The sequence below is a fragment of the Papaver somniferum genome, unplaced genomic scaffold (assembly GCF_003573695.1).
Source record: "Papaver somniferum cultivar HN1 unplaced genomic scaffold, ASM357369v1 unplaced-scaffold_125, whole genome shotgun sequence".
Classification (NCBI taxonomy): Eukaryota; Viridiplantae; Streptophyta; class Magnoliopsida; order Ranunculales; family Papaveraceae; genus Papaver; species Papaver somniferum.
Genome location: NW_020621603.1, coordinates 7,503,312 through 7,519,678, shown reverse-complemented (window position 1 = coordinate 7,519,678; position 16,367 = coordinate 7,503,312). Strand labels below are relative to the sequence as shown.

The 16,367-nt window shown below is 37.3% G+C and overlaps 1 protein-coding gene across 1 annotated transcript; it reads left to right on the top strand.

Moving 5' to 3' along the window:
- Positions 1-2,486: 2,486 nt before the first annotated feature.
- On the top strand, positions 2,487-5,961 carry LOC113331274 (HIPL1 protein-like). The gene is made up of 8 exons (XM_026578001.1): positions 2,487-2,598; positions 2,703-2,860; positions 3,027-3,824; positions 3,908-4,121; positions 4,917-5,095; positions 5,204-5,445; positions 5,533-5,833; positions 5,947-5,961. Exons 1-8 carry the CDS (start codon positions 2,487-2,489, stop codon positions 5,959-5,961), a joined length of 2,019 nt encoding a protein of 672 aa, XP_026433786.1.
- The last annotated feature ends 10,406 nt before the right edge of the window (positions 5,962-16,367 follow it).

The window sequence follows — 16,367 nt, the reverse complement described above, 5'->3', positions numbered from 1 at the left end:
TTCAAGTCGTTAACCTAATAATGGTTTTGGAAAAACCTAGTTTAAAGGAGAATCGACTCTAGTTTACAACTAGGAAACACGAGCGTGTCGGGATTAGGTTTCCCAACTGCTAGAGTTCTCCCTTATATAGTCTTTCAAATCAGGGTTGCTTACAATCAAAGCTAAGAAAGCTTAGTAACAAAACAATTGATATTCACCGTTAGATGAACTCCTGATTTAAGATTCAAGCTACGTCTTCTTAGAAACTAAGCAATCAATCTCCACCGTTAGATGGTATACATTAGGACTGACTCGTCCTAGATTGAGTAAATTTGGACCTCCTAGTACTAGGCCCGAGAGGGCATGGATAAAGCGTCTAAAGCCCGACAGATATGGGATTAAACGTTAATTTCTATTAAAAAAATTCCAAGTTCCTGTAACCGGAAAATAATAATTTTGCATTGCCTGATTAGCAGTTGGGCCAGTCGGGCTAATTGGATCGGCGCAAGGGTCCGGCACATGGTATCTTCAACCGAAATCCGAAAAAATGTATCGAGAAAAAATACTGCCATCAAGAAAAAAAGTAGAGCTTACGAAACGTTTTTCATTGGAACTGTGAACTGTTAAAAGGGTTTGTTTACTCTTTTGATTACTTTAATTTCTGGCGATTTCCCATTTCTTAACGTTGATGAATGATGATGACTGTTTTTTGGGGTTTATTTATTCTTATGATTTCAGATGCTTTGATATTACCGATTTCGTGGATCCGTGTCACACCATTCTTGTGTAAACTAATCGTACAGAATTAGGGAGCATACATTTAATACCATCGAAACTTGGAATTCATTTCAAAATCTTGATTCTTGCTTCAAAAAATTTAATGCAAAAGGCCTTTGATTAGTTTATAATTAGCTTGTACCTCTAGGTCCTATGCGGACGACTCTACAAACAGAATTGATAGAATTAAAACAAAAATACCGATTATGGAATTTCATTATATAGAAGAATTATTAGTTCTTGAAGAAATTAGTTTCTGAATCAAGAAGAGGCAAGCTCAAAATTAGGAAGAAAAATGAAGCTACATATGCAATGCACGAGCCAGGAATCGAACCCGGGTCTTATGCTATGGACAATGCAGATATGATGGCAAAAACAGGTGCTGATGACAAACAGTGAACTCTAATTCCATCCATGCCCAAACACACTAGGATTTGAATTCCATCATTGACTCCTCCTGTTGACTGAACTCCACCCTCAACTATCTCCGTGCCAAACGCACCCTAATTACCCATTAGTGGACGCAAAGTCACATTAGTGAACGCAAAGTAAAACCACTGTTAAATGTTGCTGTCAAATGTAGCAAAACATTCATTCTCGTACTCTAGGATCTAATTACACGTTCTACTCAAAGTCTCACACCAAGTGGGCATACATATTCCGCCACAAATGGACTCCTATAACTTAAAGTGCACACTTTAAAATGAGATAGGTTCGCAGCTTCAATTCCCGGTATAATTAGTGTAACTAGGACAACAGTCCCTTCTGTTTTCCGGTTCAAGATTGGGAGATACGCGTTCTAATCTGTGTTTTATTCACGCTTTTGTGGGTTTTGTTAGCCACATTGTGCAAGTATTGTGTCTCGCCGTTTAAGATAGGCAATTATGCGCATTTAGACGTTAATCCGTAAGACCATAACCTTGATATATAGAACTGTAGCGCTCATAATGTATGTCCTATGCAGTCTTTTCAATGTTTATCTTTCGTTTTGACTTTTGATCAGTTGTAGTTGTGTGCTTGGGCTACTCTTGGTAGTTCTGTTGTTTGGATTGCTGGTGTGATGCGCAGCGGTGTATTAGTGTTTATGTCTACTTGTTTTTGTACATGTAAACTGCCGCCCATAAATATTTGGAAAAAGAAAGATTTTGAGTACACCAGAAATGCAAATCTTCAAGTTGCAAAGTCTCAGGTGATTCTTGCATTGAAATCTTTCGTATGCCTTTTACGTTGCTTCAAACGATTTTCATCAACTTGGTACAATCAAAAACTGGATATAAATCTAAATATGCTAAGCTGATATATAAACTATGATGAGCTTTGTTTATTTACACATAATTTCTCAAAGTGAGGGCCGGAAAACTATATTCCCAAATAAACAAAGACATTGGTTGATGATTCTGACAAGTTTCTTGTACTTGCCACCTTCTTATACATTAAAAACTGAGCTACAGAAGTTTCTAATCTATGTTTAGTTAACTGCGATCTACATGCGAAGCTCAACAGACAAAACGTGGAACCTGGATACGCGTGAACGAGCTAGTGTCTAGCTAGCAGTGATTGTGCATGACAGAGACAGAGAGAGGGAGACATGGAAATCGAAATCTGTTCTGAGTACTAGGTTAGAGAATCCAGAAGGAGATAGACAGAAAACATAAATCATGAATCATGATGAATAACCCCGCCCAGATAGCCATCTTGTTCATCCTTTGATACAGACAAAGGAAAAGAAAATGGAGCCAGAAACGAATTCTGCCACTAATATTCTTTTTATTTCGTCTTACTTGCTGCTGCTGCTGCTTTTACTCCCTTCTGCTGCTTCTTTCCCCTTGTGCCTTGATTCAAGTATGTGTGTGTGTGTCTCTTTCTCTCCCAGTGTTACTTAATTTAATGCTACTTAAATTGTTTTAATGAAACTCTTTGGTTTTTTGCTGTTTTGATTGTTGTAGAGGCACCATTTAGTCCGAAGACACCTTTGGTTTTCTGTCCTAACGATGGCAGTGTCTGTTGTGACTCCAACCAGGATTTGGAATTGCAGAAAGTATTTCAATCTATGAACATTTCTGAACATGTTTGTGCTTCTCTAATGAAATCTGTACTTTGCGCGGTAAGTCTTGATTTTTACGCTGCTTATATGCACTAGCTACATCAAATTATGCATGTCATGTCATCTATTTATGTGCTATGCCTTTAAGTTTCAGTTAGCTGCATATTGTCATTGATACGTTCACATATTATCACATCTTAACTTTATAATATTCATGAGTTTGCAGCAATGTCATCAATTCTCATGGGATTTATTTAGAAGTGATTCAGGGACTCGATCAGTTCCAATACTCTGCACCGGTTCAGCGAACTTAACTCTATCCAAGAACACTTCAAATAATTTTTGTTCAAAGGTATGGGATGGATGCAAAACTGCATCCATACTAAATTCTCCATTTGCACCCTCGCTACGGAATAAAATTAAAGTAGCAGTTCGTTCTACTTCTTCTTCTTCTAAATTAGCCGATCTTTGGAAGTCAAATACTAGTTTCTGTAAAGACTTTGGTGGATCTCCAGATGATGGACTAGTATGTTTCAACGGGACATCAGCAATGCTACATAATACTGCAGATCCGGAGCCGCCAAATGGCATTTGCCTTGAGCAAGTAGCTAATGGGTCTTATCTTGATATGACACCTCATCCAGATGGATCCAACCGTGTTTTCTTGGCTAGCCAACAAGGTAAAATATGGTTGGCGAATGTTCCGGAAGAGGGAACTGGAGAAGCAATGGTCCTAGATGAATCAAATCCATTTGTAGATTTATCTGATACGGTACACATTAGTACCGAGCTTGGGCTGATGAGCATAGCATTCCATCCAGACTTTGCGCACAACGGCCGTTTCTTTGGATCATATAGTTGTGACATGGACCATTGGTCTGGATGTTCTGGAAGATGTTCATGTAATACAGACGTTGACTGTGATCCTTCAAAGCTTCGTACTCGTTACGGGGCTCGGCCATGCCAATTTCATACTATTATCTCAGAGTATACCGCTAACAACAGCGGGTCTGATCCATCCACGGTAATCATCTAACCGCGTCTCACTAGTATCTATGCAACTTCTGACTAAAAGTATATTAATACGGTTCTTGTTGATTCCATAAGGCAACAAAAGGCAATCCGGTGGAAGTGAGGAGGATATTCACAATGGGCATTGCGTATACGAATGCTAATGGGGGACAAATCATCTTTGGTCCTGATGGGTACTTATACTTTATGACAGGAGACGGCGAAACTGAACTTGATCCGTACAATCTTGCCCAAAACAAGAAATCCTTGCTTGGTAAAATTCTGAGGTTTGACGTCAATAACTTTCCAAGTGAGTATTACTAGTTACAAGAGGCAAATTTACAAGAAAGTAGTGTTTGTGATTTTCACTCGTTCTTCTTTGTCATTACACTAGATATAACCCGTGCCATAATGGTACTGTTTTTGATATTTTTTTTCCAGCCTTTCAAACTTTCAATTCCGAGATAATTCTATATTTTTTTTCAAGCCAAAATAATATCCATGATACATAGTAAAATTAGCCATTTAAATCATCAAAAAACCAACAACCCATCAACTAAATGACGGCGTGTGTATAATATATATATTTATTTATATCTAACTTCCCAATTCACCTTGTCACCACCAAAATATATATAAGACTTCATTATAATGTTTTTCACTTTATGTTTAAGCGGATATATATTTATATCCCACTTCCCAATTTACCTTGCCACCACCAAAACACGAATATGACTTCATTATAATGTTTTTTCGCCAAAATATGACTTCCCAATTCACCTTGTACATAATGTTTTTTATTTTATTATTATTATTATTTTTTTAATATCTTGAGTTATGAGGTGAACCACTAGTTAAACATCAATAAATTCAAATTCATAATGGAAGGAGGTTACAAATGTTATATCCGTCGGATGTCTTTGGCTATGTTGAAATTGGGATGGTCGGATATAACGTTTGTCTCTCAAAATGTTATCCGACCATCCAAAACTCAAAAATCCCATCTGTTTTGTATTATAAAAATATTCGTACCTCTACTGCATACTCAAATAAATCCATCTGGAGATGCTTTTATACATTTGCTAATGGTTCAGTGTGTTGTTAGGTAAAGCAGAACTAACCAAACTTGATACATGGGGGAATTACTCTATACCAAAAGATAATCCGTTTATGGATGACAGGAATTCCCTTCCTGAAATTTGGGCCTTGGGGTTAAGAAATCCATGGCGTTGCAATTGGGATTCAGAGAGACCATCCTACTTCCTCTGTGTAGACTCTGGCAAGGTTGGGAAATTAGTTATGTTCTTGCCTCTTCTTTATGCCGTTTTGCTTTCTTATGATGAGATACTTTTTAATTTTTGAATGCATTGCTTAATGGAATAATTTTTATAGGATCAATACGAAGAAGTGGAAATAATCACGAAAGGTGGAAACTACGGATGGCCATATTTTGAGGGAACATTCCCTTTCCATTTTCAGAATTCTTCTAGTGGAAATAAGAATAAAGACTCTACAAACCTTATCTTTCCTTTAATGGGATACGATCACTCTCCTGTTAATACAAACGATGGTTCTTCGTCCATTGCAGGTGGTTTTGTATATAGGTCCGATACTGATCCATGCTTATATGGCAAGTAAGTTTCATTTTTCTCAACTCCTACTATTTGGCACAAACATGAATTAGGTTGTTTTCTTATTTTCTGTTGTGCATAAAATTTCAGGTACTTGTTTACAGATTTATACGGGTTTGCTATATGGGCAGGGACAGAGAACCCCGAAAACAGCGGGACATTTACTACTGCTAAGGTTCCTTTTAGTTGTTCTCGTAACTCTCCAATTCAGTGCAATTTGGAAAAAGAAAAATCTCACCTTAATTTGGGTTATGTTTTCTCAATGGGAAAGGATAATAGGAAGGATATATATCTTTTAACAAGCAAGGGTGTACTCCGGATCGCTCCTTCAAGTCGATGTAACTATGTATGCTCGAAGGAAAATCTTACAGCTTTCCGAAATCCACAACATGTACCTTTCACTCCATCAGGCGGGACGTATTTCAACAGTTCACTGACAAAGTTATTGCTCTTCTTTTGTTCATTTTTCTTGCTTCTTCTGGATTTTAACTTGTAAAATTACAGGAGCACTTGGAGTAGAATGATTTTTTCGTTCAACACTATCTGTTCCATTAGCTTAGTTGTAAGAATCAGAAGTTGGCTACACATTTTAAGTAGTAGAGAAGGGTAGAATGTCAAAAAAAATATAGTATTGAAAAAGCGGGGGTCTAAAAACCACGACTAACTCCAATATACTTTCAAGAGAATCAACTAGACAGTCAGACTTAATCTTGAGAAAAAAGTATATCCAAGAGTTATATATCTATTTCTCAATTCAATATGCAATCAAACAAATAGGAATTTGCGAACCCGATTGAATATAAGAAATAACTTGGACGGTATCAAAAACCAATATCCAAGTGTCAATCAATATAATCAACAACCAAAGGTTGGATTCACAATTGATTGAACTTATGCACAACCTGTGATATTTCAATTATATAAACAAATATAATGCGAAAAAAAATAACACAGATACCATAAATTTTGTTGACGAGGAAACCTCATATGCAGAAAAACCCCGGGACCAAGTCCAGATTTGAACATCACACTGTATTAAACCGCTACAGACACTATCCTACTCCAAGTTAACTTCGGACTGGAACGTAGTTGGGCCCTAAAGAATCTCACACTGATCAAGGTACATTCACGTTTCTTACGCCTCTAGAACCACGCCATATTCTACGCACTTGATTCCCTTAGATGATCTCACCCACAACTAAGAGTTTCTACGAACCAAAGTCAAAGACTTGATAAACCAATCTATCTCACACAGAAAAGTCTATTGAATAGATAAATCTGCTTCCCAGAGATAAACCTATGAGTTTTGTTCCGTCTTTTGATAAATCAAGGTGAACAGGAACCAATTGATATAACGGACTTATATTCTCGAAGAACAGCCTAGAAATATTAATCACCTCACAATAATCTTAATCGTATGGTAGATGTGGATGGGGAAAAACGATTTGCTGGTTTTTAAGGAATTGAGGAGACGACCGTACAGAGGAGACTCCTCGAACCGAGCGAAATGTTAAACCGCACACAGATGCACCGCTGCAAAGGGGGTGCTTTAGATTCGAGATATCAATCTATAGTACTCCGGCCTAAATCAAGACAATGACCGTTCCAGAGTAAATTCGGTCACAAGAGAGGATGGGTTGATCTGTAGGAGGGAAGCTGGGAAATGTGTGGAATCAATGGTAATCAAAGATTGTGGGTGTGTGAATTCTGAATATGATAAGATCTGAATGATTGAAATTGCTCAGTTGAGAGTAGTTGCTCAATTGATGAGTTGATGGTTTCGTGTTTTCGATGAGACGTGAGATTGATGATATTGTTGATGCTGATTCAATCATGATTCAGAGACTTATTTATATTGCTGGAATTTTAGACACCATGATTCCATGAAGTGTGACACTTGATGGAATCAAGGAGTGGGGAAGTGGAGATCGTGTTTGAAACCAGTTGCTCAACGTGTGGATACTTGGTCGATTTTCCACCCACTACCTCGTGAATTCCTTCAACTGATTGCACGACTTGCTCACATACCATCGTGTGTTTGAACACACGTGCCGTAGACCGCCAGACCAAAACCCTAAGTGATATCCCCCCAAGTGACACGATTGACGTCTCGTGGTTTGTTAGTCAATTGATGACTTCGTGGTTTGATGGGACGATGAGTCCATGTAGTTGGTGAGTTGAACATGATGTTCTGAAACTCATGAATTGAACATGTCATGAGACAGAGGTATAGTTCTTATGATGAAGTAAGCAAGTATTGCTCATTCGATGGGTCGTTGAATATTGATTGTTGAGCCAATATTCCTTGGTTTGAGCAAATATTTATCATCTGAGCAAGTGTTGCTCATGTGATGAATTGTTGAATATTTGATCGTCTGAGCATGTGTTGCTCATCTGATGGGTTATTGGCAGCGTACCAAAAATATTAATTAGAATACTGGTCGTTGAACCTAGCATAATTAATAAAATTAATTACATGAGTTCGTCATAAAATTATTAAGGTTGGAATCTAGAATGATGATCCTTGGATTCAGAAACCCTAATTTGATCAATTGATGATCAATTCATGGTTCGTCAGAAGTTTAACCATGGTACGAAGGAGGGAGCGACTACATGGGACCGTGGATCAACCTTGTAGTGTCCATATTCTCACCTGAGAAAATACAAAGAACTCCTGAAGAATTGACGATTTGTTGATGAAAGAATGATTAAATGCTGATTTAATCATTTATTCGAAAATGCTCGTCTGAGCCTTAGGTGAGAAAACCTAATTAATTATGACGGAGTGAGGGACCGACCATGGGGTCATGAAACCGGCCCTGAGTTGTCACGTGACCGCATGACGATCACTTCATGAAAATCCAAAGTGTTTGGAAGAGTTTTGGACCTAATACGAGCAATTATGCAAATTAGGTCAAAACTGTGAAAACTGATGGGACCGGCTTCCGTGAGCCAAAGAGCCAATATTGGTGGGTCAAGATAGCGATCTCGCATCCCCAAGGCATCCGCGTCTCAGTCCTGAGAATTTTGATATTTTCTGGCGTGCAATTGAGCATCCATTCGAGAAAATATGCCAAAATTAGGGTTTCGACGAAACTGAGGAAAACACCATGAGATGATGAAAAATAATTATAAAATAAGGAATGAGGAGGCGTGGGACCGCTGTGGTCAAGGCATGGTCGAATGGTCGTGACGACGGTCCCATGGTGCCTTTTCCTTAATTTTATAATATTTTGATGATTTTATGAAAAATTCATGAATTTTGAGAAATTTGATGAATTTAGGGAGTTTCCATGAATTGAAGGAGTTTTCATGAGTTCATGGAAGAAAAATATTAAAATAATAAAAACACGGACGTGTGGGACCATGGAGGCATGGCCGGCCGGCTATGGACCGGTCCCACGAGTTTTTCATAATTTTTTAATATTTTTAGGTATTTTTGATGATTTGAGGGAATTTTTCCTAATTTGAGAGGAATACCATAAAATCAAGGAATTTGATGAATTCAAGGAAAAATAGGATAAATAATAATAATAAAGCAAAGGGCGTGTGGGACCGGCTAGGGCATGGCCGGCCGGCTAGTGGCCCGATCCCACAAGTTTTCATAATTTTATTCTATTTTATTATTATATGATGATTTGTGCAAAAAATACCATGAAATCAAGGAGTTTTTTCATGAAATTAGAGAAATAATAATAATAGTAATAAAATAATAAGGAACCGTGGGGTGTGGGGCCGGCTGGGACCAAGGCATGGCCGGTTGTCCAATGATCACGCCCCACACTCCTTTCCTTAATTTTATATTATTTGTTATGGATTTATGGAAGTACCATGAAACCGAGGAGCTTCCTCGAGACGAAGGAGATTTGATCAGATGAGAGAATTTTCATCAAATCATGGAAAATAATAAAAATGTATTAAAAATATAAAATTGGCGTGGAACTGACCACGGCACGGTCGGTAGTCCGTGTGTCTGTGTTCCCAACACCTTGGTCAATATTTTTAATTATTTATTATTTTCTTCCCTATTTTGCATAGGTTCATCGTTTCGTCGTATTTTGAAATACTCGTTCGTGCGGTGACTGTTAGTGTATCGTCGTTGAATACTCTTTCACCATTTGAATCGGGGCTTACTTAGAGGTAGCTCAGACGCCCGGTTGTTGATTATTTATTACTAATTGTGGAATTCAGTGGAGAATACTTCACAAAACTGAGTAATAAGATGTTTATTATTAATTCATAGGATCAGCTGAGGATTCGACTACGAATTCAGAATAATAAAGTCAGCATTACCATTCCATGGGATCGTAGATTCGACCATAGAATCGGAGTAATTAAGATTTATCTATTACCATTTATGAGACCAGTTGTGGATTCGATCATGAAATCGGAGTAATGAGATAATATAGTTATTGCTATTCTATGAGATCAAGCCGTGTATTCGGTCATAGAATCATAAAAATTGTTATTGCCATTCCTGGGACCAGTCGTGGATTCGACTATGGAATAGGAGCAATTGTTATCGCCATTCTATGGGACCAATCGTGGATTCAACCATGGAATATGATCAATTGTAATTAGGAATAATTAACTTTGTGGCTCTATACTAGAAGAGAAAGCTGTCTAGGAGCATTAATTATCCCGATATGAGCTTGTCGGCAAGTCATATCCTTTATATAGTCAGGGTAAACTCGTTGTTTGTTCCTGAAGATGTTATCGCTCTATACTAGCAGAGCAAGCTGTCTAGGAGCCGTCCATCTCGTGATACTATATAGAAATAATCACTGAAAGTACCCTCCGTTGAGAATTCGATGAGAGACCCGTGTCTCAATACTCACGTCTGATTGCTGGATCAGAGCTTCGTATAATTATGAGCTTATGATTTTATCCCTTGTCGAAAATCCACCATCTACAGTAGCGAAACAAGATATTTTGGAATCACAAACGATGAGACGAAGATGTCTGTGACTACTTTTTATCTTTCCTATCGGAGATTAAATCTCGAGCAAATATTAGAGAAGATAGCACTCAATCACGATAGAAAACAGCAAGATCAGAACACGCAACTACAGAGAAAATAGTTGGGACTGGCTTCACAATCCCAATGAAGTCTTCAAGTCGTTAACCTACATAGTTTTGGAAAAACCTAAGGTTAAAGGAGAATCGACTCTAGTCGCAACTAATATCACACATGAGGCATGGGTATTAGGCTTCTTAGTTGCTAGAGTTCTCCCTTATATAGTCTTCAAATCAGGGTTTGCAATCAATGCTACCTTGGTAACAAAGCATTCAATATTCACCGTCAGTTGAAAACCTGATTAGACTCAAGCTAATATCTTTCAACTGTTAGATCGAACTTAGATTGTTACGCACAAATGAAAAGTGACTTCATTTAGATATTAGTAACCGCACTTAAATGTATACACCTTTGTTGGCTCAACAATAGTTAACCGAAGTTAACCATATGAACACTTTCATATCGGAGATTAAATCTCGAGCAAATCTTAGAGAAGATAGCACTCAATCACGATAGAAAACAGCAAGATCAGAACACGCAAATACAGAGAAAATAGTTGGGACTGGCTTCACAATCCCAATGAAGTCTTCAAGTCGGGAACCTATAGGGTTTTGGAGAAAACCTAAGGTTAAAAGAGAATCGACTCTAGTCGTAACTAGTATCACACATAAGGTGCGGGGATTAGATTTCCCAGTTGCAGAGTTCTCCCTTATATAGTCTTCAAATCAGGGTTTGCAATCAATGCTACTTTGGTAACAAAGCATTCAATATTCACCGTTAGATGAAAACCTGATTAGACTCAAGCTAATATCTTTCAACCGTTAGATCGAACTTAGCTTGTTACACACAGATGAAAAGTGACTTCATTTAGATATGAGTAACCATACCTAAACGTGTGCACTTTATTGGCTCAACAATAGTAAACCGAAGTTATCCATATGAACACTTTCATATCAACCATATTCATCTTAACCATAACTAGTTCAAATGACTCAAATGAAACTAGTTCTAGAGTTGTTCAATTGTTTATATTCTCATAGAAGTATACAAGACACAATTGAAGCAAAATCGATTTTGATTCACTCGAATCAATTCATGAACATTATAGCCACGGTTTGCAAAAGATTGTATTCCTTATTATATAAATGTATTAGTTCATGAACAAACCGATTTTAGAACATAACCTACTCAAGTATGCAAACGGGTACGCATACCTAAGTGGTCGGACTAAGTTTGGGTTCGCCAGTATGCGAACGGGTACGCATACCTCCAAACTCAGTTGAATTTCCGTAACTTGAAACTCACGCCAGTACGCATACCGGTATGCATACTAAGTTCCCGTACTTTCACTAAACCAACCTGTACGCATACGGGTATGCATACCATGGTTCCCGGACTTGGACTACATATATGCAAGTACGCACACTATGTTATATCCAATCATGGTTATTTGTTCTAAACTCTCATTTCAATCATTGAAACATTCTTAGAAGCGATAATAGTTGTCTCACACAAACTATTAGCTTCAAAGGAATTTTTAAGTGATCGAATGATCAATACGAAACATTCTGAGTCTACATCAAATTACTGTCTCACACAAATCATGTAAGATGTTACAAGGCGATTTTTACATGATCATCTTATGACTTTGTCAAGAATATAAGATGAACTTGGTTAAAGCGAAAGCTTACCAGCACATATTTCGATAAATATGTAAGCGAGTTAAACTCAGCCTGAAATATCAAATGTGTATAATCGAAGTCTATATAGCTATATTACTTATGTCTCAAATAGGAGATAGAGTAGATGGACTTTTGAGTGATAGATGAGTTTAAGTCTCCACATTCCTTTTGTTGATGAAGTTCCACAAGCTCCCCTTAGTATTTCTTCATCTTCAATCGATGAACGCCGTGAAGTCTAATGCTCAACTAAACTTTCTATCCTAATCTGAGACTTAGCTATAAGTAGACTAGAAATCAAGACTTATCGTTTTGGCAACTAAACTTGACAAACAAGCTTGAGATAGCAACGCTTGCGAGTCCGACTGAGCAGTGCTCTAACAATCTCCCCCTTTGGCAATTTTAATGACAAAACTATCAATACATTTGGATTACAAAATAAATAAACTTTGTAGCTTCTCATCCAAATGCTTGATTACCTTGGTTCTTCAATATTACTCGAAATCTTCGTCACTTCCATGTACTCCAGTGATTCTGAACGTGTTCAACTCAGCATCGTTGTTGTTGATGATCCATAGTTATAACAATGAGAAAACAATAGCTCTCAATCATTGTTATACAATGTCATAATATTATTACACAGCATCAAAGTCCAATAGTATCACAACTTTGACAACAATACTATGGTGATATGTACCACTCCCTCTTAGTCAATACTTCGTCTCACATGAAAACCACTCCCCCTTACATAGTGGTCCGTAAACCACATGTATTTGTAGAGTGAACTACACATTAATTCTCCCCCTTTTTGTCAATATAAATTGGCAAAGGTACGAAAACTTGTGAGATTCTAATGAAACTCTCATAGAGATTCTTCATGACTAAAAGAGAACATATCAATTTTGTTTAGATGCAATTATATAGTCGAAACTAAATTCATTCATCAAGGAGTTAATAGAGATACAAGAAAACTCCTACAAATTCCACAGCCAGACTCCGCACAAAGATTTGGCAATTAAGCACAAGTTCAATTAAGAACTCTCCCCCCATAAAATGTCATTCCCGAAAGAACGACAAGAGAGACCTTACTTTTATAAAAAAAATAAGGATTTATTTGGACATTAACAAATTACATGAGATATGAATTTGTATCCAAAAATCTCAATTAAATTAATCACAAGAGAACCCATGATTAATTTAATCGGAGATGCTCAACATAAGAGAACTTATGGAGCCGCACAGTACTTTCACATAGAAGTGCATCAGGGAAAGATCAATACTGCGGAATATTCAAAGATTCATTCTATTTTTCATCAATATTTGCATAAAGACATATAATAGACTAAATCTTTGCAATCAAAAGTTCATCCTATCTTCCATCAATATTTGCATAATGACATAATAGGCTTAACTTTTGACGTAACTTTAGCTGAACTTCTCATGAATTTAACACATTTAGCAGTTTAATTGAAAGATAAAATCATTCAAGGCTAAAATACCATTAAATTCATTACAACCATTAAGAGTAATAGTTTAACAAGTTCAACATGAGAAGTTCAACATGAAATACCATAAGCAGTGACATAAATTGAACAATTAAACAGACACTAATAGAGTTAACCACCAAAAAAGTTTAAACAAAATTAATCTATCATGTTATAATAAGCAATGTCAATTTCTTCAAACTTTTCGATAAGAATTGGATGTTCTGCTTCAGCATACTCCAACTGCTCTCTCAAGCATCCAACTTCATTCTGAAGGCGGATGATCTCAGCATTAGGCACTGCAGGGGTTCTAGCTGGAGTTCTGGACATCTTTTCAATGCTTCTCATGGTCAAGACCTTTGGTCCTCCAAGATTGGTTCCAACAACAACAATGCCAAATGGACTGCAAATCCTTGAGATAAGACAAGGAAATCCAGGAGTCTTCTTCGAAATCTGTCTGACACTTATCATCTGACGAATAATAAGGCCACAGAAGTCAAAGTTTCTCCCTTCAACAACATAATAAACCAGTTCCGCAAGTGGTTTGGTCCATAATTGTATGTGAATCGTGCTGGGCATCAAGTTAGCCACCAATAATTTTCCAGCAACTTTGAGGAACAATGTAGCATCATGAACATCAATCTTTCCATTATACCAGGAAACATCTTTTGCAAGAAGGAAGTTCGAGAGAACATTCGGAGAAGGTCTCAAATGCTCAGGAGATGCTAATAGAAAATCGCCGGCTTGAGTCAAGTTCAAAAGATCAGCAATAACTTGTCGATTCACAAGAAAAATTCTTCCTTCGACAATGGTTTTGAAGGTGCAGTCGACAGTATCAGGCTCATGCAGGTTTGCATAAATTTGGGCTGTCAACTGAATATAGGTTGTTCCCAAGGGACGGTGAATAATTCCCCATTCATGATTCTCAAAGAACCTTGAAAGGCCATCTACCATAAGTTCAGAGGGTTTATAAATCCTTTCAATAATAGGTTTCTTTGTACTATATTCCACATAGTAATCAAGAGCCTTAGTGTCAACGAACCTAATTCTCAAGCTTGGATCATAAAGAGTATCTTCACGATTTTGAGAACCCGAACTTTCACCACGACTAATTCTCTTCCTAGATGCCATATAGAAGTACTAACACACAAGGAAATGTTGAGAAACTTACTTGGTACACGAACTGTCGTTAATGGTGGAGTTCCAAAACGATGAGAAAAACTAAAATATTTCTTGACCGAACGGACAAAATCTTCTCCTGAAATCAATGGTTGAAACCAAACAAGAAATGGTTAAGAACCAAGATGAGAGGAAAGATGGTATATGAACTGTTGGGGTTCTCTTTCGTACTCGACCAGAAGAGAGCAAAGATGTGAAGAGAACGAAGTGATTATCTCTCTTTTCATGTGTCAATCGGTGGAAGAACCGGTCGAACACGTTCTGGAACGAGGTTCGTACACGTAAGGGTTCCGGGTTCAAAGAAAGTGAACCGTACGTATGCAATTAAGGGATCGTTTGGTTTAAGCAATTTAAACAAAATATTTGGAGAAACAACTCAACAAGCTAACATTAATGACAGATATTAACTTGAATCTAAATCAGGTTTTCATCTAACGGTGAATATTGAATGCTTTGTTACCAAGCTAACTATGATTGCAAACCCTGATTTGAAAGACTATATAAGGGAGAACTCTAGCAACTGGGAAACCTAATCCCCATACCTTCTGTGTGATACTAGTTGTGCTAAGCTAGATTTGATTCTCCTTTAACCTTTGGTTTCTTCTTCTAAACCAGGTTAACGACTTAAAGACTTCATTGGGATTGTGAAGCCAGACCGATACTACTTTCTCGTAGTTGTGTGATCTGATCTTGTTGTTTCTATCGTACGAGTACAATTGTAATAATTGACTTGAGATTGATATCTCCGATAGGCAAGATATAAAAGAAATCACAAACACTTCGTCTCATCGTTTGTGATTCCACAATATCTTTTTTCGCTGCGTCGATTAGGATTATTGTAAGGTGATTGATAATACTAGGATGTTCGTCGGGAATATAAGTCTGGTTTATCAATTGGTTCCTATTCACCTTGATTTATCAAAAGACAGAACAAAACTCGTAGGTATATTCGTGGGAGATGGATTTATCTATTACCGTAGACTTTTCTGCGTGATACAGATTTGTTTATTAAAGTCTTCGACTTTGGGTCATAGCAACTCAGTTGTGGGTGAGATCAGCTAAGGGAATCAAGTACTCAGTATCCTTCTGGGATCAGAGACGTAGGAGCATAATTGTACCTTGGATCAGTGTGAGATTGATTGGGTTTAAACTACAGTCCAGAACGAAGTTAATTTGGAGTAGGCTAGTGTCTGTAGCGGTTTAATACAGTGTGTGTTCAATTTGGACTAGGTCCCGGGGTTCTGCATTTGCGGTTTCCTCGTTAACAAAATTCTGGTGTCCGTGTTATTTCTTTTCCGCATTATATTTTGTTATATAATTGAAATATCACAGGTTGTGCATTGATCAATCAATTAGAATATCTGACCTTTTGGTTGTTGATTTAAATTGATTGACACTTGGATATTGGTCTTTGGTACCATCCAAGTTATCTCTCTAGTATTTGATAAAGACTCGCGGATTTCTATTTGCTTGAGTATATATCAAATCGAGAGATTGAGATATAAACACTTTGATATACTTTTTTATCTATATTGAGTCTGACTGTCTAGTTGATTCTCTAGAAAG

What these genes read in the sequence shown, in the direction of transcription:
- LOC113331274 (XM_026578001.1), top strand. Translation starts at nt 2,487, where the DNA reads ATGGAGCCAGAAACGAATTCTGCCACTAATATTCTTTTTATTTCGTCT. An exon ending in CCCCTTGTGCCTTGATTCAA is followed by an intron (nt 2,599 to 2,702) that starts GTATGTGTGTGT and finishes TGATTGTTGTAG; the next exon opens with AGGCACCATTTAGTCCGAAG. An exon ending in TGAAATCTGTACTTTGCGCG is followed by an intron (nt 2,861 to 3,026) that starts GTAAGTCTTGAT and finishes ATGAGTTTGCAG; the next exon opens with CAATGTCATCAATTCTCATG.